Genomic DNA, 23,711 nt, shown 5'->3' on the forward strand with positions numbered 1-23,711 from the left:
GGCACGTGGCAAATGACCTATTGTTGCCCTCATCCAACATGCTCCCCAACAACAAGGACGACATGACAAATCTGGCTCCAAAGAAGACCCTTTACTGAGACCTATTGAAAACATTTGAGTCCTTGATTCAAATAAACTTCATCAGTTGGCTGGCCGGTGCCTGAGCTCGGTAAAGGCTTCAGTGGCGAAAACACTCCCCACTAACAATGACATCAAACTAGACTCTAATGCGAGTCTGAACGTACTCAGGGTCTCTGGCCCATCTTCTTCAGAGTTCGATTGAGCTAGAAGAGAAAGAAAGCAAAGTTAGACAGGGGATTTTCACCCATCCTTTTCCTACGGTGTACGTGGTCGCCAGGCCAGACTTCCGGGCCGGCCCTCTGATGTCAGGGAGGGGAGTCTCTGATGTGGGCCTGGGTGGCCACTGTGTGTAAAGCCCAGTTAGGTTCTCCTCACAATTCATGCAGATTGTCCTCCCTGCCCTTCGCACTCAACACACATACCCTATATTGCTCTGACCATTTTATACACAAGAAAAGGACTCCGAGTGGCTAGACTTGCCAGGGCTGTATGACTACCCTGCTGGAGGAGCCCGGTGGCGTGGAACACAGGATAACAGTGACCTCTGCTGGAGAACTCAAGGCACCAAGATGCAGGGGCTCCAGCTATGGCCACAAAAAGAGACCCACACCCTTGTAGTGTTAGACCTGACCCTAAAGACCTCTCCTAGGGCAAAACATAGAATGCACCAAGTCTGTCAAAACAGAGCTCCATGTCCTCTGCCTGTAGGAACTGGCCAGACCTGTCTAAGTTGCAGAATAACTGCCAAATGGGGAGGGATGGCTGAGAGGAGGCAGTGAATCCACCCATATTAGGAAATACTAGGGAGGGAGAGAAGCATCACTGGCTGGCCACCCGCTGAGGGAGATCTTGGAAAGAGATGCTGACATAGCAACTTCTATAGGCCCAACCCCACTCCCCAAACCCCAAGCAGCCAGCCAGTCTAGCTCAGAAACTTACAGGGTCAATTTCGGGCGTTCTTGAAAATAAAAAATTAAAAAATGTAAAATTCCCCATCCAGTTCCTAACTTCTGTCCCCACCCCGTCCACACACCTCACTCAGACCTCTCACCTCCTCAAATTTGTGAATCTGCCGGATGAAGAAATCCCCATAGCGTCTGGCAACCTTGGTGTCTGCGATGTGGATCATGTCCTGTGGGAAAAACAGTCAGAGAAACGCAGTGAGGTGGAGCCACTGATGGACTTGCAAATAATCATGATGCTAAGTGCAAGGTAAACCCCTAAAGTGCTTTTCCAGTCAATAGCAGCTTTCTTTCTAGATGACTGATTTTTATTTTCTTCTTGTTAATCATTTATTTTTATTTTCTAGTCTTTTTCAATCAACATGAATCTTTTGGTAATAAAAACATTTTAAAACAACATTTTATTCTCATACACTATTGACCAGATTGCAAACTAGCTCAGATTTTAAATTTTGTTTTTTAGCTGAAAATATTTTGCTGAATGTCATTTTACTTGTAAATTCCTACATAATTTAAATTAAGACCCCAGAACTTTCTGAATCTTTAATAGGATATTTTCAAATCAAGCATGAAAAGAGACAAAAAGAGAGAAAGAGCAAGAAAGAGCGAGAGAGAGTGAGAGAGAGAGAAAGCAGTATTTTGCCAAAAACAAACCTGAACCAGGAAGAGCAACAACAACAAAAACATGCAATTAAAAACATTTTCAGGTCGGGTCTTTGAGTCATATTTTTATTAATTTAACCTGAATATAATTTCACAGCAAAATTGTATTAATTATAACCAAGTTTCTAATTCTTGGGAGAAGTGTTTTATTAAAGACCATCCAGATAGTTGGGACTAGTTAAGCTGGGTCATTAAGAGATAACAGAGGCATGTAGCAGGTTACTGATATTACCAAAGAATATGTATGTGTCAGCCATTGGGAATAAACTCAAAAAGGACTTTAGGTAGTTGACATGATCCTGCAGGGGACAAACAATGTTGTTTGATTTTTAAAACTATGATTTAAAACACACTGAAAAACTTCCATTACTGGTATGTTTCTACTTTCGGTGAGTCTGTTCATGTCAGGGATAGCTCAATTCTGACAAACATCAAGTCTTTCAAGAGCCATAAACTCTAAATAAGAGGGTTCGGTTTAACAAGATGAGCTTTTAAAAACAAACTACTCAAACTGACCTGGCAACCAGGTATATACCCAAGAAAATTATCTTCACACAAAAACCTGTATGCAACTATTCACAGCAGTGTTACCCACAACAGCCAAAAAGTGAAAACAACAATTATTCATCAATACTAGATAAACAAAATGTGACGTAGCCATACAGTGGAATACTATTCCACTGTAAAAAGGAATAAAGTTATGATGTGTGCTACAACCTGGGATGAAACTTGAAAACATGTTCAGTGAAAGAACTCAAACCCAAAAGGCCACGTTTTACGATTCTATTTATAAGAAATTTCAGGAATAGACAAATCCTCAGAGACAGAAAGCAGATTACTGGTTTGCCAGGGATTGGAGGAAAGGGGGAATTGGGAATGACTGCTAACGGGCAACGAGTTTCTTTTTGGGGTGACGGAAATATTGTGGAATTAGATACTGGAGATGTTTGCACAACACTGTGAATATACTAATAGTCATGGAATTGTACCCTTTAAAATGGTGAAGTTTACGTCCTGCAAATTATATCTTAAAAAACTAAAAAAAAAAACGTAGTATGTTTAAACACTTTCTGAAAACAACCAAAAAAAGCAGGATAATTTATTTTTCTAAATCTCTGCATAGCATCAAAGAGCTGAAAAGAGAATAAAGAACTATTTAAGAGAAAACAGAAATCATCCTAAGCAAACACAGAAGCCCCATCTGTGCTGAGGTCATTTGATAATCTTAAAAAACTTGGGCAGCAGGGACAAAACAAGGCCAGGGCCAGCCTAACAGAAGACTCTCCGTGCAATGCTGGGATCCTAAAGGGAAAGCATAAGAAAAACTACGATCCCACTCCTGACACCAATCAACACTTGCCAAGCGGGGCGGGGGGCGAGAGGAATAAAAGAAACAAGACCCATCTCTGAGACATTATAAACACAAAGTGATTCTGTAGCCTGGGCTTGTCGCCTGCCTGGTCCAGGGGACATCAGGAGTCCCAGAACAGTAACATCCCAGGCACCTTGAAGAAGCAAAGGAAATCCCCTCCAGAGAAGTGAACATTCAACCTTGTCTTCAAATAACGTAACAAATGGTTTTTCAAGGACAATGACTCATATGTAGTAAAAAAAATAACTGAGCACATAAGGAAACACTGCATCGTGAGTTAAAAAAAAAAAAAAGAGAGTGAGAAAAGAAACAGAGCTGAAGAGATTAATTAGGGATAGAACGATCAAACAAAAATGATCCAGAATGAAGGAAAAAAACATGGAAGACAATTTTAAGAGGCATGGAGGACAGAGTGGGGTCTACACACTGTAATAACTCAAGAAGGAGACTAGAGAAGAAATAGCATCTAAGAATATGCCCTAAGAAACATTCTAGAAAAAAATGAAAGATAACCAGTCCACTGATTTTAACGGACTTGTTATAAGTTCCTAGTAGGTCGGAATGGAACGTTTTCTTTACTTGTGAGTGTATGTTCATGAAAAAACAAAAGGGGGAGTTGATATTTCATGGAAAGAACAATTCTAGGAATCTAGCACATTTTAAGTCTAAAAAAACCCAAATCACTCCTTTAAAAAAACCTCATTGGGACATTAAAATGTCCCACTTGAACTTAAAATCCCAACAGTGAAATCTAACACTGTTCCTCAACCCACCTCGCCTCCTGAGGAAACCACTGCTGTGTCGATTATGCCTCTTTCCAGAAATACCTTGCATACACAAGTGTATATATAAATGTATCACTTAAAAAAAAAAACTTAAATGGACCTCTGACAGTCACTCCATAAAGCCATGTGTACTTTTTGTAATAGCCAAAAACCACCCAAACGTCCATCAGCAGCCAAGAATGAAAAACGGCAGTCAATTGCAGCAGATGTTGGACTATGACAGAGCACCGCACATGAATGAACTAACTAACTATTGCCTATACACGATGTTGGATGGTGAATCTCTCAAATACAATGTGAGCAAAAGCCAGACACAAAAAGGGCACACGCTGTACAATCAATCCCATTATAAGAAGTTCAAAACCAGGCAGCACACCCAGGGCGGTACAAGTCAGGACAATGGCTTTCCACTTGCTAAAGTACTTCCAACAGTCTAGAAAGCACCCGCCCCCCCCTTTCTTCTCTATCCTCATCTCCCGCCACAGCCTGCTCCCTGCAGCCCCTTAAAACACACTGGGCTCACTCCTGCCCCAGGGCCTTTGTTCTAACTGCTCCCTTGGCCTGCGATGCTCTTCCCCCAAATACTTGCTTGGCTCATTTCCTCACCTCCTTCAAGTCTTAGCTTCTACTTCACTTTCTAAACAAAGCCTATCCTGAGCACCTGATTTGGTGCCGCAACTTGTACCTTCCACCACCACCACCGCCTTGACTCTAACACCTGGCAATTTCTAACCCACTACATGGTTTTGCTTAATTATAACGCTTACTGTCTAGTTGTTCACACCAGACTATCAGCACAAGAGCAGAAATCTTCCGTTAAGTTTGCTCACCGGTGTCTCCCAAATGCTCAGCACACTGCCGGGAAGACAGTGGGCGCTCACTAAGCACTGACTGCTGACTGGACGCACAGGAAGTGCCCCCGAGAACCTGGCCCCAGGGGCAGCCGTACCTTATCGATGAAGAAGTCCACCTCGGAGGCGGACTGGAATTCGCCGTCCAGGGCGGAGATGCCGCTGGTCCCACACAGGTCTTCATCTTGTGTTTGAAGACGAGGAGCTGGATCCGGAACTCCTGCTCTAGTGAGTCCAGGAAGCCGGCCAGCTTGGCCACGGGCATGGTGGTGTAGAGCTTCAGGAAGCTGCGGATGGTCGATAGCTGGGCCTGCTGCTGGACCTCATCGGCAAACACCTTGAGCTGCTGCAAGAAGGGCTCCTTGTGGTAATTGGGGTGCACGTTGTCGTAGTTGGGCACTACGGGCGACAGGAACTTGGGGCAGGAATAGCTGAACAGCTCCTCGTAGACCTGCGGGTCACCCTTCTGCATACGCAGCATCTTGTCCCCGTACTTCTCCCGCAGCTGCAGGTGAATGCTCTCGTCGATCCGCATGGGGTACATGGTGAGCGCGATGGCCAGCAGCGCGTGCATCTGCTCGTTCTGCTTGTTGATCTGGGGGTGCGGAGACCAGCGCGGGGCCGGTGAATGCACTTCCTGGGGCCCCGCTGCCACCCGGCCCAGCAGTCTCCCAAGTACACTGCACAGATCTCCGACTTCTCCCTGCTCTTGCCCCAGTCAGTTCATTTCCCACCCTCTCTCCTAATCCTCGCTCTCGCTCTATTCAGTTCTGGCCGAGTTCCAGGCCCTCCTTACCGTGTTTGCCTGAAAATAAGCCCTAGCCGGACACTCAGCTCTCAGGCGTCTTCTGGAGCAAAAATTAATAGAAAATCCGGTCTTATTTTACTATAAGACCGGGTCTTATATAATATAACGTAAGACTGGGTCTTCTATTAATTTTTGCTCCAAAAGACGCATAGAGCTGAGTGTCCGGCTAGGGCTTATTTTCGGGCAAACACAGTAGCTGTCTCCTGGATTCTTTACTGGTACCTTCGTCTCTGCAGTCTGCCACACACTTACGGCAGGTCGATCCTCCCACACCCGTTATGATGAAGTCACCCAGAAACCTCCACTTTCACCTCAATGCCTACAGAATAAAGACCAAGTACTTTTGTTGGGCAATGAGACTCTAACACCCCAAATCGACTACCCCTGCCCTCCAGCCGAAATGGTTTATTCTGTTGCTATCACCCTATTTCCAAGTCTCAACATCTTTGCTCTGCCTAAAAGCGTCTCCCAATTCTATGTATGTCTGAGACCCACCCCCCTCCCTGGCAACATGCTTGAGGACAATACCCACTGAACTCATTTTTAAACACCAGGGAACACTCAGCAAATTGTTGCTGAATAATAAGTGTAGGCACTGCTGGGGATAATCCCAGCTAAAACACACTGTCCTTACTGTCAAGGTGTTAATGAACTAAGGTAATAGACACACCAAAAGAAACCCTTAGAGTAGGCCAGCCATTAAGAAATCATTGTGTTGAAAAAGCATATAAAAAAAAAGCGAAAAATGTGGAGTTCACCAACAACTGTTGGCACAGGTGCCCAGGGGTCAGGTGGTCAGAGGCCCCTTACCATCTCATACTTGTAGGTGGTCCTCTGGAACATGCTCTTGGTCCTCTGGATGTACAGGAGGATGTTGGCAAAGACCCGGATGGCATCCTGGTAGCGACGCATCATTAAATATGCAAAAACCAACATAATAGTATGTGGTGACTGGCACTCGGGCACACGGGAGTACATGCTCTGTGGAAGGAGACGGAAGAACACGGGAGTACATGCTCTGTGGAAGGAGACGGAAGAAGCACCAATGAGGCCCAGACAATTCATCCCAGCCAGGATCTGAAAATTGGTGGGCATAGTGCCAGCTGAGGCGGAAGCACTGAGAGCTCCCAGCAGAGGCCCTGAACTACGCAGAGGACGTCTGGCTCTGCAATCAGAATGGCACCGATTGTACCATTCACCAACCAAGTTATGTGACCTGAGGCCTCCATTTTCTTGGCTGTAACAAAGAGACTGGACCAGGTGATCCTAAAATCTTTCCACTCTAAACTCTCCACAGCTCAGTTTTATGTTCTTCCTTGCTTTCTACTCCTTTCTTTTGCAAATATGCCCTATGAAGGAACAGACAGATAAGATACACAGACACACACGTCAAAAAAAAGGTACCTATTTTTAAGTGGCTAAGAAAAACAACCACAGTTAATCATATCGTGATTTATACCATCTTAGAACTAAGACTTTTGTTAATTCTTTAAGACTAGTACAACTTGAATGGTTTTAAAAATCTGCCATTATCTTTCTGTTCTAAAAACAGAATCAAAAGACTGCTGAATATTTTAAGTGTTAATTAAGCACCAAAGAGAAAGTCCCTTGTCCAGGTTCAGATTTTCACTGAAGTGGTTTCCCAGTTCTTCCTTTTCAACTGCCAGGGGCAGAGTCCTCTTTCACCCGCCGGACACTTGTTCTAATAGATTCTCTTGAAGCGGACAGACTTTCTGGCTCAGGGAAGATGGGCAGGGGAAACAGGCAATTACCTTCTTGTTCAGCTCGATATTCTCCAGCCCTTGATGGCCTGATAGTAATCTCCCAACAGGGAGTGCAGACGCAAAAGCCCCACCAGGCTGAAGTAGCCAAGCATCTTGTACAGGGAATGCCGTCCATACTCCCCAGCCACGCTCTCGGGGTCACCTGAGAGAGAGAGAGACACTGAACACTTCAGCACATGGAGGCAAAGGCAGGCACGCCCGACCCTTGAATGTCACTCAGTAAACTCTTCACCCGCTGCCAGCCTCTACAACTTCCTGCAACAAGAAGAACTCTGCCTTCAAAGGAAAACCAAGAAACAGCAGCCTGGCCTATGCTAACTTTAAAATTTACCAACAGTTGGGTAGAGGGCAGCCATTCTTTTATTTTTCATTTTTCGGTCCCAACACATCCTAGAACATGAGGGCCCTTCTCATCAGTAAGTTACTCACAGAAGCCCTCCTCTCAGGAGGTCCAGAGGTCAAAGCCACTCTCCTAATAACACTAAAATGCTATCTGCCTTTCCTACTGAGTTGAAATTTGCACCAATGATGCAAACATAGTGCTGGGTAAAACTACTGACAACTTGGCATAATTTAGGCGGTGGCACAGCTGGACTGGCCGTCACTGTATTCGGTCCCACTGCACACTTGCAGTGAAAGAAGTGGCCACTTTTCACACAGTGCCATTTTTACGTGAAGGAACGATGGACAGACAAACTATGGTTATTTAAATTCGGGTATTTGGCAGAAATCTTCTCAAACATGAATGAAACCAACCTGTTACACTTCAATGAAACCACCTGACAGTGTTTGCTGCCAAGAAAATATCTGAGTTTTTAAGCAAAATTTAGAATTTTATAAAACTTGTATCAGCCACTATGAGCTCAATAGCTTCCAAATAAAGATCTGATAAGGCTGATGGCAAAGTAACAAATGTGAGTTTTAGAAAACTGTAACAAAATGTGCCAACATTTAGAAATTCTTGACAACTCAATGAACCAATACTTTACAAAATCATGTATGAGTAAATGACCCACTCAAGCAAACCAATAAACTTTAATGTAACAAAGTAAAAGTTCACTGATAGGGTTTCAGATTCCTCACTGCAACTAACCTGTAAGACACTATGAAGAACTTGTCAAGTTCTGGTGTGGTATCAAAAAAGATCCGTATTACCTGAAGAGGCTGTTAAAAATTCCTCCCTTTCCCAACTACGCATCTTTGTGAGGCCAGATTTCCCTCATATACTTCAACCAAAACAGCATATTGCAACAGACTGAAAGCAGAAGCAGAAATGAGAATCCACTCTTCTAGAAGCCAGACACTAAAGAGATTTGCAAAGATGCCACTCTTCTCACTGGAAAATTTTTTTTACAAAGATAAACTTTGTGATTCTGTCTTTCAAGAATGTAAGGTGATCTTGACACCAAAATGTCTGAAAAGTGCTGAATCTGAACAAAGGCCCTGAAGACAGAGGAGTGTTTACAAATGCGTACCTCAGAAGTGCTGGTTCAGACTGTCAGCCAACAACTGCCAAGCCCAGCAGCCCCCAATGCGGGCACTCAGCTACTGTTCACACCCAAAAACCAAAGTAACGACACCCCATTCATGCCCTAGGACTTCCCACTGTCTCTGTTCATTAGGAACAGATGGCAAGCTGCACTCACCTCCGCTTGTGTACACCTCCAACTGCCGGTTGATGTTGGACTTGTCTACCAGAGAGTGAAGGACATTGAGGACACTGTGAACGTTCCAGATTTTGGGATTGGAACGAAGGAAGTCAATCTCCTCTTCTGACTTCTTGGCGGTCTTACAGCGGTACTGGCTAAATGACTGAAACTGTTGAGGAAGAAGGGAAAGATGTAGCAGTGGCGTAAACCCCGAAGTGACAGCCCAAGTGCACGATGCTGGAAATGAGGCGATGCGCAGGACTCTGGACTGGCGAGGTGGGGGCGAAACTACGACTCATGCTAACCCTCTCTGTACACCATTTTCTCAGAGCCACCTTTAGTTAAGCTGTGAATTTTGTCATCAATGATTATGTTAGTTGTTGCACAGTTAAGTAAAAATTTCTAAGATTAGAGGTAATTTGTGGGGAAAAGACTCAATTTAGAGTCAAACACAGCCTAAAGTCACTTAATATCTCTGGGCTTCACAATGCCGTAAACTGGGCCACCAGAAACAGGTGACTTGGAAGAGATCTCTATTCAGACATGGCTTTGCCATGCAGGTCAGGATTGTGATGGCGTAGTGGAGACAGCCAGTATCTGTCACGTGTGTGTCTTCCTTCCTACTCAAGTTACCACCTGGCGCGGGACCCCAATCTAAGTTACCTCTCTACCAACCACTGGCCACGTGTAAAGCACACATAGCCGACAAGCCACAGGTTTTTTGGGCGGGCAGTGGTTCTGTACGGGACCAGCACTGGGCTGGCTCCATCTGTCACCCAGAGACCCACCTACTCAATCAGAATTTCTTAAAGCTCCCTGGTTGATTCTGGTGCACTCAGGTTTGGAAACCAGTGATCTAGAAAGGCTCTAGGTCCTAGATGACCTAAAATTATTCTTCAACTCTAAGAGTACAGGAGAAAAAGTTGCCAAATTTACAATAAATAAAGAATAGTATCCAGAAAACATACGGAATTCTCATACATTAATAAGAACACAACAGTCCAATAGAAAAAATAGGCAAAGGAAACTGATGACCACCTCAAAGAAAAACAAGATTGGTCAATTAACAGGGAAAATGCTCAGTCTCTTTAGTTATTAGAGAAATATAAATTGAAATTGCCATTTCCTTCACATCAAAGTGACAGAAATTAGATTAACAACAATGAGTAGAGAAAGCTTGCTCTCAAAAGCTGCTGGTAGTAGTGTAATTTGATACAGCCTTTTGGGAGGGCAATGTACTACTATTTATTACAAATTCAAAGGATTAAAATGTTCTATTATCTTGATTGTGGTTGTGTCATACACTTGGTAAATCTCATCGATGATACACTGAAAATTGGCACATTTTATTGTATGTAAATTATGCCTCTGTAAAGTTGATTTGATAAAGCAAATATCGTTCAACAAATAATTCTACTTCTAGTGATTCCTAGAGATGTACCTATGTGTAACACATACAAAGATACTCACTGATTCATTGTTTCTATAGTTAAAACCAGAACCCTGAATGTTCATCACCAGAGGCGTGATACATCCATACTATGTATACTGCACAAAAGAACAAGGCAGGGCTCCATACAGACATGTTAAGTGTTCCAAGTCATAGAAAATTACACAATATAGGACACCATTTTACAAAATGATACATTTTTATATGTATACATTTATGTAAATGTCTGAGAAACATTAACATCTGCCTATCTTTCCAGACAGTAATTGATGCCTCTGAAAAGACAAGACTCGCTTTATCTGCACTTTGAAATATATACATAAATTAAACAGTATTAACATGTTCATTTCTTTCTTGTATCAATAAAAATGAACAAAAGAGAGTGGTAGGAAAGAGCCACTCACCCTATGCGGCACCTACCTGGCTGGGAGGGATCACCAGGCCCTCACTGGCCAGTCTTTGTTAGAAATGAAAGCACCTTAAAGCCCCTTAGGAAGAGAACAACAGCTAAACCCAGGGAATTATGACTGTCTTCAGAGGGATGAAGAACCTTAGTGCGGATGACTCTCCTCAACTGGACTGCCGAGCTTCTAAAATTATGCCCAATTAGAGGCTGACACAAGCCAAGAAGCCAGAAGGGGCAAAGAAGGCCAGTGTGGTTTGTGGCCTAAACTGCACAAAGGCATTGAAGTCTCCTCACCTTGAGCGGAAGCCTCTTCCTCAAAGAGCCCTAGGAAGGTTTGCTTAGCTCCCCAATCACAACTTAGCAGCACTTTGTATTCACAGTCTCTTTGGTCCATGGAGCTCAAACATTTTTATTAAGAAATCAAGTCCCCCTGAAATACCCAGTGAGAACTATACCATCCCCATGAAACATACAGAAAACAGATTTTTTCCAAATCCTTTTGTTTTTCAATCTATGTTATCTTTTAGAGAATAAAACGGGGCTAAAATAAGGTGGAGAATAATGATGATATTGACCATCAAAACAACCAGGCAACATCTATTGAGTCATTTTTCTGTGACAGCACTGGGCTAAGCTCTTTATACACAATGCCCCAGCAACCTTCCCATCAATCCCTGTTTTAGAGAAACCAAGGCCCCGTGTGGTTAGTAATCTGCCTAAGGTCCTGAGCTAGTGAACAGCGAAACTTGAACTTTTATCCTCAGGCCCCTCAGCTGTATCAGGCATGGTTCTCAGTGGAACCTCTGAGGTGGGTTAAGATTTCCATTTTGATAAAAATGTTTTATTCTGGGCTGGCCCGATGGCTCAGGCGGTTCGAAACTCCATGCTCATAAAGCCGAAGGCTGCCGTTCAATTCCCACATGGGCCAGTGGGCTCTCAACCACAAGGTTGCCGGTTGGTTGAGACTAGCAACTGCAACTAGCAATGGCAACTGGAGCTTGAGCTGCCGCCCTCCACAACTAAGACTGAAAGGACCAACAACTTTGACTTGGAAAAAAAAAAAGTCCTGGAAGTACACACTGTTCCCCAATAAAGTCCTGTCCCCCCCCAAAAAAAAAGCCTTAAAAAAAAATGTTTTCTTCTGATCTAACACATACTTAAGTAACCACTAACACAATCAGGATATAGAACATCTGTTTTATAGGTGAGAAAAGTGAGGCTCGGAGAGCTTAACTAGCACGTCACTGTTACAGAGCTACCAGGTGGTACCCCAGACTAGACCCCACTTCTCCCTGGCCCCGAAGCCTGTGAGACCTGTGTTCTTCCTACCAGACTACCTCTCAAGGTCAGATGGGAACTTGGTAAAAGTTCAACTCTCCTGACTTCCAAGTTCCTAGCTGGAGCCCTAAGGCCTCACTGATTTCAGAAAACCAAGACACAGGAGTCTGCCGCCACAGAAGATTTCACACTGCGATGGGTGTATTTTTATACCATGTACCTTTTTAACAATATGAGCAATGGTAACAGCTACTCCTTGTTTGGACCAGTTATTTCAAACGAGGCCAAGGGCTGACCAGATACCTGATAGATGAACTCATCGATGATATCCCAGAGCCACTGGTTGGGGAGTTCAAGGGGAGCGGGACCATCAGCATCTGTGCAGATCACAGGAAAGTCAGACTCGAAGCGATCACTATGCCCATTCAGAAAAGCCGCAGATCGCATTTCACAATTTCTCTCTGAAAAGGCTGTGAATCACAGGACTTCCCCCCTTCCCACCTGCACATTAAATCCTGCTGAAAAGAGCTGGAAGCCACTATTAGGTCTCATCATAACCTCCCCCACACGGCCAAACCCCAGACTCACTAAGAATGTAGTTGAAGAGATTGCAGTAGTTGTAATAGGATTCAAACCTCTGTTCCAGGGAAGGTCCCCCCTAGAAAGAGAACAGAGACATCAGGATATAATTAATTTAAATGTGTTTTACTCATGACCTACCACGACGGCTGAAAACAAATACATGAGAATTGATGTCTGCTCTCTCCTTAGAATGCAAAGAGCGCTCAGGTGGGAGCGAAGACAGTAAGTGCTTCAGCAGTTCAAAGAGGCACTGAAAACCGGACCACAACGGTCAGGTTTAATGGCAACAACCTTAACCGAAGTTAGAGAACAGGCATACCGATCTGGCAAAGCTGCGGAGAGAGGAAAGGCATTTTAAGAAAAACAGTACTAACAAAGGCAAGAGGTAAAACTGGTCGGGGAGGAACAGCAGACAATGCTACTGGGCTATACTGGACCACACCGGGCTAGAAATGGAGCAGTCTTTCAGTGCCAAACAAGAATATAGGTCAGGGTGGTCAGCAAATCCACCATCATCTGTTTTTGTAAATAAAGTTTTACTGAAATGCAGCCATGCCCACTCGTTGTCTATGGCTGCTAGAAAGGCATAGCTGAACAGATTCCAGAGACCATAATGGCCCTTAAAGCCTAAAATACTGCCTAACACTTTACATGGAAGGCTGCTGACCCCTAATCTAGACTTTAGATTGCTGGCAACTGAGAACCACGGAAGGTTTCTGAGCTGGGGAACATGATGAAGGAAGTATTTATGATGGAGTAGAAAGAACACTGCCTCGGAGTCTTAGCCCCACTGCTTATTGACTGTAGAGTTCTGACAATGTATTCAATCTCTCTGTACAACGAGATTATCTAGTGCCTAATACAGTAAATGCTCTTTTAATGAAAAACCTCTCTCTAGAAGTTCAAAACTGGTCATGTATGTGAAAGTGCCCTGTTTGGTACCTAGCAAAAAGGTTACAGGGTCAATCAATATCTGCTGACTCTTTATCTATAGACCAGAAGGAAGATCAGAGGTGGTAAACCCAGCTATACTATGGCTTCTGATGCATGGTCTTCCCAAAGCAGCCACGTCATGCAGGCTGGCTAGATGCTTGGCCTGGCCCACAAAGTACCTGACCCATAGCGTCAATGGTAGGAGGGACTATTTACTTTCTATCAGATAAGGTACTCAGAGATCTCACTGGGATGCTAGAAAGACGTGGCTCCCTGCATTACTTTGGTAACAGGAACTCCTCCAACTATCACCACTAATGGTGGCTCCAACCAAGGCAGGAGCTCTCGTTAGGTCAGGTGCTCCTCAGGGACAGAAGGTGAATAACAGAGTAGCTGGGACCTCCTTAGGTGGGAACACTCTAAGGCAAGATGATGGTGCCAGTTTCTTTCATTTACACACGCGCACACATGCTCCAGCGATTAACATGTCACCCTCAAGGTGTGGGCACTGATTAGAGCAGTTAACAAGAAAAGTCTGTGCCCTGGTGGAGGTTACCCTCTAGTGGCGGAAGCAAACAAAAACAAACAAACAAATTATACAATGTCAGTTAGTGATATGTGCTTTGAGGTGCCACAGAGTATGGCTAGGAGCCCGGGGAAAGTTGCAGGAAATGAGACTGGCAAGGGAGCCAGAGGCCAATTCAAGCAGGACCTTGACTAAGATTTGGGATTCTACTGTAAATATGATGGGAAGTCACGGTAGGATTGAGGAAGGCAGTGATTTGATGAGACTGTTTCAAAAGGATCATGGTAGTTAGTAGGTTGAGAATAAACTTAAGTGGGCACGAGAGGAAACTGACACCAGGAGAGTGGCTACCCAGGAGCTAAGGCAGATGGTAATGCCTCGAACTAGGGGAGCAGCAGTGATGGCAGAGAGAAGTGGTGGTTTTTGTTTGTTTGTTTTTGTTTTTTTTTTAATTTTTAGTTGCAGGGGGCGCTGCCCACCATCCCTTGCGGGAGACGAACCGGCAACCTTGTGGTTGAGAGCTCACTGGCCCACATGGGAATCGAACCGGCAGCCTTCGGAGTTAGGAGCACGGAGCTTTAACCGCCTGAGCCACCGGGCCGGCCCCAAGTGGTGGTTTTAAGAAGTATGTTGAAGGTAGAGCAAAACAGGATTTGCTGCAAGGATGAATGTCAAATAAGAGAAAAGTCAAGAATGATGCCTAGGTTTTCAGTCCAAATACCTGGGTGAAGAGTGGTGTCATTTATTGAAATAAAGAACACAGGACAAACAGGTTTAGAGAGAAAATAGGAGTTCAATTTTGAGCATGTTAAACTTGAGATGTCAGCCAAGTGAAGATGTTGAGCAGTTGAATATGTACGTCGGGAGTTGGAAACACTGGAGCTAAATCACTGGTCTATTGAAATAGTACAGATAGAATTTTAATATGCGTCAGGCACTCCAAAATTTAGGAATCGAGAAGACTCGAACCAGTGCCCAAAGCTGGGGCAGTGTGGGAGAAAGAACACTGGTGTCACAATAAGACAGGCTCGAGTTTTGTCACTAATCGTGGGAGTTTGAGAAAAAGTAACTTCCTTGTACTCTGCAGGACCGTGGTGAGGATGAGACGTGGAGACGTGTGCCCAGTGCCTAGTGCTGTGCCTGGCACACACTGACAGTTTCATGTACGTTTCAAAGGGAAGGAGGCTCAGGGGCAATGTACTGAAGGGAAAAGAAAGGGCATCCCGAGCAGAGGCAGCAGAAGGTGCTGGAGCACACTATTAGGATGGCAGCCCACAGCCAAGCACACCGCCATGAGGGCACAGCCAAGGAGAACTGGGCATGGAGACATGAAAAAGGATGTCCAGGCTATGCAGTGTTCCAGTTTGTCTGGAATAGATACCCAACTTTCTAGGTTCAATCTTCTCGCTGCCATTTCTTAAAAGAAAACATGCCAATGCCTCTTGGACACTGAACCAGTATAAACTAATGACTGTGTTCCAGGGACAATATGGCATAGAGTTTAAAAACTGCCAGCCACATTTAGATACTCACACTGACTTTGGCATATATGTGTCTGTAGTACAATTCTTTGTACAAAATCAGGAAGACAGCATCTGAAAGAGATGGCAGAAAGGTACTTCAGTAATCCACACAACAACTAGAGTATTCTGGCAGTTTTAGCCCTTTGGGGGCAATAAAGAGATAACCGTGATTTCAGAAACTAAACAACATCTAAACTCTAATGCTTACACCCTAAGAATAAGTACAAGAAAATTTATTTTTCAAGGGAAGAAGACTAGACTTGGGGTGGTGAGCACGCAATAGAAGATGTCGTATTATCAAGTTGCACTCCTGAAATTGATACATTAACCAATGTTACCCCATAAATTTAATAACAAAAAAGAAAATTCATTTCTCCTTTTACTTTCAACCTCATCTTAATCTCATTCACACCCATTTCTGTTCACCATTTAGACTTTTTCCATCACAGTTGCTTAAATAAACCACACATAAATAAATGGTAATAGCTCCGTGAAAAGCAATGACACTACCTATAAAAACTGAAATGTATCATTGACTGAGGAATCCTATTTTAAAAAATACTATTGATATAATCCTTTAAAAACAGGAAAAAAAAGGAAGCTCTTTTAGTATTGATGTTGAGCAGAAAAGAGTTAACATAGCAGAGAAATAACGTCTACTATCCTTAAAGAAGCCTGTGAGTCAAGTTGGTCCCTGGCTAGCATCTGGGAACTAGATTTCAGGAGGGTTCCCACCACCCTGACAAGGGCGCTCTGCTCTCCCTAAACTGTGCAAACAATATGGTTTATTCTGAACATCTGCTTTTCCTTCTAGGAGTTTGGAATTTTGGTACATGCTAGGCAGAGGGTGCCTACATGACTAGCCCCCAATAAAATCCCTGGACACCAAGTCTGGCATAAGCTTCTCTGGTGGACAACTTTTCACATGTTGCCACAATTCCTTGCTTGAGGAATTAAGCACATCCGATGTGACTCCAAGGGAGCAGCTGTTGGAAACTTGCAGCCGGTTTCCTCTAGACTTCACCGCATAACCTTTTCCCTGGGCTGACTTTGCTGCATCCCTTTTGCTGCAAACCCTCACAGCTGTGGGGACGACTATACACCGAGTACTACGAGTCCTCCCAGCAAATCATCTATCCTGGCGATGCTCTTAGGAATCTTGGAGATGCAGAATACTCTCCAAAATATATTAAAAAAAAAAAAAAAGGAGGAGGAAAGGGGTATATAGTCTATGTAAAAAAGGAACAAAAGAGTTCTATTTGACCGTTGAACAACATGGGTTTGAACTGTGCAGGTCCACTTACATATGGAAGTTTTTCAGTAAATACCTGTACTGTTTGCAGTTGCAGCTGGGAGGATGCAGATGTGGAGGGCCGACTGTATGCACTGATCTATGCCATTTTATATAGGAGACCTGCGGATCCGTGCATTTTGAGATTCGCAGGGGGTCCTAGGATCAACCTCCATGGATATCGAGGGACAACTTAAGTTTTGGGGGAATCAAAAGTTACATGCAGATTTGACTACACGGGAGGTCAGCACCCTTAACCCCTGCGTTGTTCAGGGTCAACTGTATTTCTATTTGCTTATATATGCGTAGAGTATCATGGGAAGGATAAACAAGAAAATGATAACACTAGATGGCTCCAGAGAGAGGAACCAAATGCTTGGGGATGGAAGTGGAAGGAGGATTTTTATAACAAATCTCCTTTTATACTCTGAGTACTATGAATCCTTCCCTGTTTAAAAATATGTATTATGAGACTCCTAATGGATTTTAATATACGTAATATTACATTCTTTATAGGCAAACAGGCTCTATATTAAACAGGGATAAGCGCTGAGCAACACAGAAAATAACATTTCTTCTTTCTTTTTTTAAGTGTGTTTTCCAGGACCCATCAGTTCCAAGTCAAGTAGTGTTGCAATCTAGTTGTGGAAGGCGCAGCTCGTAATGGCCCATGTAGGACTCAAACTGGCAACCTTGCTGTTAAGAGCACCGCGCTCTAACCAGCTGAGCTAACTGGCTGTCCCAACATTCAGAGTGAGTTCTAAACCTAGTAATGAGTACGATACAATAGTTTAGTGTTCAAAAAATGTCAGCCATAAAAAAAGAAATGCAAGACTGTACACTGAAAACTACAAAACATTGTTGAAAGAAGTTAAGAACTCAATAAATGGAAAGGACATCCTGTGTCCATGGACCAGAGGACTTAACATTGTTAAGATGGCAATTCCCCCAAATCGGTCTTAAAATTCAATGCAATCCCTATCAAAATTCCGGCTGTCTTCTTTGCAGAAATTGACAAGCTGATCCTAAAATTCATATGGAAATCCAAGGAACTCAGAAGAACCAAAATAATCTTAAAAAAAAAAAAAGTAGGAAGACTTAAATCTCCCGAATTCAAAACTTACTACAAAGCTACAGTAATTAAAACAGTGTGGTATAAGCACAAGGATATAAACATGTATCAATGGAGTCAAAATCAAACTTCAGAAGTAAACCCTCACATTTACATGACAACCACTTTTGACAACGGTAACAAGAGAATTCAATGGGGAAAGATGGGTCTTTTCAAAACTCCGTGCTGGGACCGCTAGATATCCACATGCAAAAGAGTAAAGTTGGACCCTCCTACCTCACACCATATACCGTGTTTTCCCGAAAATAAGACCGGGTCTTATATTTTTGCTCCAAAAGACACATTATGTTCAGGTGATATCCTGAAAAATCATGCTAGAGCTTATTTTCCGGTTAGGTCGTATTTTCGGGGAAACCCGGTACGAAAGGATACCATCAGAAAGTGGAAGATGGGATGAGGCTAGAGAGCCCATTCTAGAGTCACTGTAATGACCCCCCCAAATTAGAGGGAAATGGAAACAAGTCAGGACAATGAGCTCGATTTCAGCGTTCAGCACGTGTTGAGAGATCTGTCCTCCTCACTTATTCAGCCTTCTTCCAACAAGTTATTTACTAAGGGTCTACTATGTACCAAGACCTGAGGAAATAAAATGGTGAGCAAAACAGACACAGATCATCCTGACTTTTCTAATGACCCCGCCATCATAGGATCCCATCCAGCACACAGGAGAGAGCTCACACCTACCGTTTCCAACCTGCGGGGCAATGGCTTCAGCCTCAGGCCAAGGTGTATTCTTAAAGAATCTTTCTGTCAGCTTCGTCCAGCTGAAAACCAAGCAGAAAAATTCTAGAACTCCAAAACAGAAAGGACCCGAGAGAGGCAACCCTTACATTTTACAGGGAAGGACCCAGGTTCGGAAAGGGAAAGAAGTCACAGAAATAAAGCCAGAGCCAGAGCCTTCCAAGTCTACAACTTTCCTCGATTCAACTCTATATCCCAGACAACCTTTCTTACTACAGTAAAACACTCCCTTTCTATCAGTTAGGCATCCACCAAGCTCTTCAGAACCATCCTCTGCCTTTGCATCGTGAACTCTAGCCATATTTACCTGCTCGCTGTTCCCTGATTTGAGAATTACTTTTTGGATACTCCTACCTTCCTCCCTTAGCAATGTTGTTTCTACTTCCTGAAGCAGTTTCCTCCTCCCCCTCTCTAAACATGGAAGCAAATCAGTTTGTTACAGTCTGAGGCCACAACCAACTGAGAGCATCCAACCCAAACACTGCTGCCCAAGATGCTTCACAACCCCACAGGAAGTTTCTGTTTGTTTTCTTTCTCCTTATCCCTTCAGCAGCTACTTCAACTTCCCCCGACTCTCCCTAAGCCCCATCTCTCCCTCTTTTCCACTCTCAGTTCAACACAGAAACACACTCAAGGTCCCCCTTCAAAACAGAAAACAGAAAGTGTCGCAATAACCCTGCCAGTCCTCTACACTTACTAACTCCGCTTTGTCGACCTCCATCCGTTGCCCCACTGTCATCTGGCTTCTGCCACCACCACTCCACTGAAACTGACTTTGCTAAAATTCCCAAGCACCTTCAAAGTCGCAAATTCAACTGGCTCCTTTCTCATCTCAACCTCGCTAGAGCACTTAACATTTGTTGACCCCTCCTCCTTCAAAGTCTCTTTTCTCTTTGGTTCCGAGGACATTTCTCTCTGCTGATTTACTACCTACTTTTCTGACACTTCTCTCTGCTCATTTACTATCTGGTTTTCTTTCTGCTCCATCTCCTTTACTGTTTACTCTTTCTTTGCCCACAGCCCCAAAGGAACTAATTTCCCAAGTGCCAGCCACTCCTCCCACTCCACATTCTCCTCAGGAAAGCTCTATGGCACACTGGGCTTCAGCTACTGTCTGTATCTGCCTGCACAGTCCAATACAGTAGCCACTGGCCTCATGTGACTGAAGAACTGAATTGATCATTTCAGTTAATTTTAAAGTAAATTAAAAAACAATATTTAACTCAGTTACTGGAAAACTTTAAAGTTTTGGAATATATTTTATATTTGGAACATGGACATGTGACTCTACTTTTCCGATTACGATTATGAAATCTAAATAGAGATCAAGTATTTATATTACACACAAATTGAGATGTACTACAAATGTAAAATATGGGATTTAGAAAACTTAATACAAAGAAAAATATCTCATTAATCGTTTAATGCTAATTATATGTGGAAATATTTTAGCTATATTGGATTAATAAATGTTTAAGATTAACTTCACCTGATTCATTTTTTTTAAATGTGGCTGATGAAAAAAATTTAAATTACACGTGGCTAGTATTTTATTTCTATTGGACCGCAGTGAAAGACCCGGGGGATGAAGGAAACACAGGTCAGGGTTTAATCCCTATTCACTGATCCAAGGCCTTTGGCTACTTGCTTTATCCACTTACCCTTCCAGAACTTGCTTAAATTCTATTTCCTTGGAAAAGTCTTTCCTGACTCCCAACCATAACTGACCTGTCTCATCTCTAATGTTCATTACACAAGGGCAGTCCCCTCAAAACCAGAAACAACCACCCAAAGATTGGTTCACCCCGTTATGCACTGAGACATTATATAGCAATTTAGAATTTAGGCTCTGATGTCAGACTGAAAGTTCAAAACTCAGCACATCTGCTTAACTATGTGACTTATCCTTTCTATGTTTTGTTTCTTTACTTATAAAAATGAGGGATGGAATAGTACTTACTTCGTGGGATTACTGTGAAAGGTAAATTAGTAAATATAAGAACAGTATGCTGGACAGCGCCTGATCTGTACTGATCGTACATACTAGCTGCTATTATAATTACTGATACTGATGTTATTTTAGGCCTTTGTATGAGTTCTGGGGAGGCAGAGTCCAACAAAATAACACGTCCCTAGCCCCATGAACCCCAGAAACCCCTTGGGCATTCTCTTAACAGAAAAATGATTAAACGGCACCCCTTTTTTGGGGTGGTATCACTAAGCCAGTCCCACCCGGAAAGAGATTTCAGCCAGCAGCCCGTACCTGTTCTCATAGATGTCCTGGATCTCATACACTTTCTGGTCAATGACATCGCTGGACACTCGACTGGCCTGCAGTTCATACACCTTCTGGTCAATCAAATCTGAGACGGTTTTGTGGAAATACTGGATGAAGTTTTTGATCACTTCAGGGATCACCTGATAGGTCTGCTGTTCATACTGACGTTCGTAGGCCAGATCCTGCTTTGGATCTCCTAGAGGGTGGAAATAATAAACAATTTACAAAGTGTTTTCAAACCCACATATATAACAAAACAAAAGGCCAAGACCATCCCCCAAACTAAACTCAAACTTATAAAATCGGATATAATTCCCTTTTAAACTTTCAGAGATATAATCCTCCCAAGTCACTCCCAATCCCATCGTCCTGTTTCTTCAGAACATTTACCACTAAACTTATTTAGCTACTACCTGTTCCCCCCACTAGAACCTAAAGTCTACGAGGGCAGGAATCTTGTCTGTCTTGCACCAAGATGGACCCAGAGGACCCAGAAGAGTTGTGTGTGCTGGAGAAGGGGGAAGACTGTGGGAAGGGAGAATTAAGTAGTAGGTCCTTAATATTTTTTGAAAGAATTACTGCCATTTTCTACTTATGTGATTTGTTGCAAGTTACTACTGAACTTCTCTGTGCTCAGTTTTCTCATCTGTAAAATGGAGACAACATGAATTTACACACTGTACAGAAGTGTTGTAAGAACTAAATGAAATACTTCAAAGTCCCCAGAAGAATGCATGGCACTCACTTACTGCTAAGTGCTAAGTCAAACCAAATCACTATAACATTTCAGGAAACCTCAAAAACTTTGGACTTGCGAACTATTACATTGTTTTCTACACCTGAAACTAATAATTTAAAAAAAGGGGAGGAAAAATCAAAAACAAACAAAACAAAACAAACTCTGGACTTGGTTTGAATCACTTTAGTTTTTCACAATGAAGATTTTCTTCTTCAGCCAGTAGTTTACACAAGGAAATCACAGCCAGGATAGTAATCCTTCCCTTCTGACACTTTGAGGTGGACCATGAAAAAGGCCTGGTTTATTAGGCTCTATACCACCCTCCTGCTGAGAGCTAATAACTGACTCCAAGCCTAGCCCATCAAGCAGCAATTTTAAATAGGTGCCCGTCATAGCTGTTCTGAGACACACTAATAAAGGTGCCAAACCTTAGAAGTACCCAGCTAACCAGAAAACCCCAGTCTCACCTGTGTGCATATCATAGTCGCCGGGGTAAGTATATGGATCATACGCGGTCTATTAAGAAAGAGACAAAGACAGAACAGTCATCAATTCGTGAATCCAAAATCCTTTCTAGGGCTCATGTGCCAAGCAGGGCACTAAAGATACAAAGGTGGGTAAGACACAGTCCCTGCCTCTGAGGAACTCACATGCCTGTGAGAAAAAGGAGAACAAGCAATGATAACACCAGGTTACAAGTGCTGTATTATTAATATAAGGTAGAGCAAAGCACAAGAGGCGGTGGCAATCAGCGGGGTTTGACAAGACAGCCTAAACCGTGAGAGCTCAGTTACAGAAACACAGCCCCCGCTCCGGGAAAAGGAGAGGACGAGGGGACCGGACATGGGAAGTGGGCGGGCAGAGACGCGGCTGAGGAGCCGGGAGCATGACGGCCGCGCAGGCAAGGAGGCAGGCGGGAGCTGGTCGCGGCTCCCAGAGAGGGCCGGCCACCGTCTCACCGCGAGGCCCAGCATCCAGAGAGCCCTGCCGCCGTCGGGGAGCCCAGCACCCGCTTAGGGCCAGGTTACCTCAGACTCGTAATCATCAGCGGGGTAAGACATGGCTGCGGCCCTCGCGAACAGCGCCGAAGAGAGCGTGAAAAGCTGCCAGCGCCTGTTTCCTGAGGCCGGAAGTTCAGCCCCGCTTGTGCCCGCCTGGAATCGGAAGCGTTTCCGGGGTCGCCGGCAATCTGAGGCAGCCACGTTAGGAAGGGCAAAACGACTGACACCTAAATTCTTCTTCCCTCTTCAAATAGAGGCTTTACAAGGGAAGGCGACTCTGTAGTGCTTGCGTACATTCAGAAATAAGGACAATGAAATAGCTCGGCATGATAAAGAATGGGTAAAGTAAGAGAAACCAGTAGAATGCCACACAAAATATGGCTGACGGCTCCCTCTGGCCGACATCTCGCGAGGGGAAATTCGGCTACGGAGTGGGGTGGGGGTTCTGATGTTGGATTTGGGGGTTCTGATGTTGGATTTAGGTGTAAGCGGTTTGCCCGCGCTGTGAAATGTCTTCAAACGCTCTGGCCTCAAAAGGCTAAACTTACTGAAAGTTGAAACTTGGTCCCGTGCAGTGAAAAAGCATTGAGAAAAGGCGCCTCCCGACTTTGGACCTTAAGGTTGGAGCAGGCAAAGATGAGGCCAGCTGTGGAGTGAGGCCCTGGAGGAGTCCAGGGACCCACCGGAGCAGCACTGAGTTTGGAATTGGGCCGTTGAGTGGATTTGCGTCCCGGGGAAGCCCTCGAGTTAGGGACGGGGTTATAAAACAAACCAACAGAAACCGGTATGTCGAGGGCCTGGCTTAGTTCAGCCGTCTGCTTATCCAACCACCCAGCGGAAATCTGAATTCCAGTCCCTGCTCTGCCACTGATTTAC

General features: G+C 43.9%; 1 protein-coding gene across 1 annotated transcript; it reads right to left on the reverse strand.

Moving 5' to 3' along the window:
• Window positions 1-76: 76 nt before the first annotated feature.
• Window positions 77-22,895, reverse strand: EIF3L (eukaryotic translation initiation factor 3 subunit L). The gene is given in 15 exon segments (XM_033117906.1): window positions 77-284; window positions 1,133-1,213; window positions 4,813-4,883; window positions 4,886-5,309; window positions 6,333-6,503; window positions 7,295-7,323; window positions 7,326-7,448; window positions 8,953-9,124; window positions 12,393-12,466; window positions 12,678-12,747; window positions 15,664-15,725; window positions 18,761-18,840; window positions 21,081-21,291; window positions 22,302-22,350; window positions 22,863-22,895. Coding segments are annotated over 15 exon segments (1,689 nt in total). The 3' UTR covers window positions 77-245.
• Between the last annotated feature and the right edge of the window lie 816 nt (window positions 22,896-23,711).

Source organism: Rhinolophus ferrumequinum, chromosome 10 (assembly GCF_004115265.2).
Source record: "Rhinolophus ferrumequinum isolate MPI-CBG mRhiFer1 chromosome 10, mRhiFer1_v1.p, whole genome shotgun sequence".
NCBI classification, from domain to species: Eukaryota; Metazoa; Chordata; class Mammalia; order Chiroptera; family Rhinolophidae; genus Rhinolophus; species Rhinolophus ferrumequinum.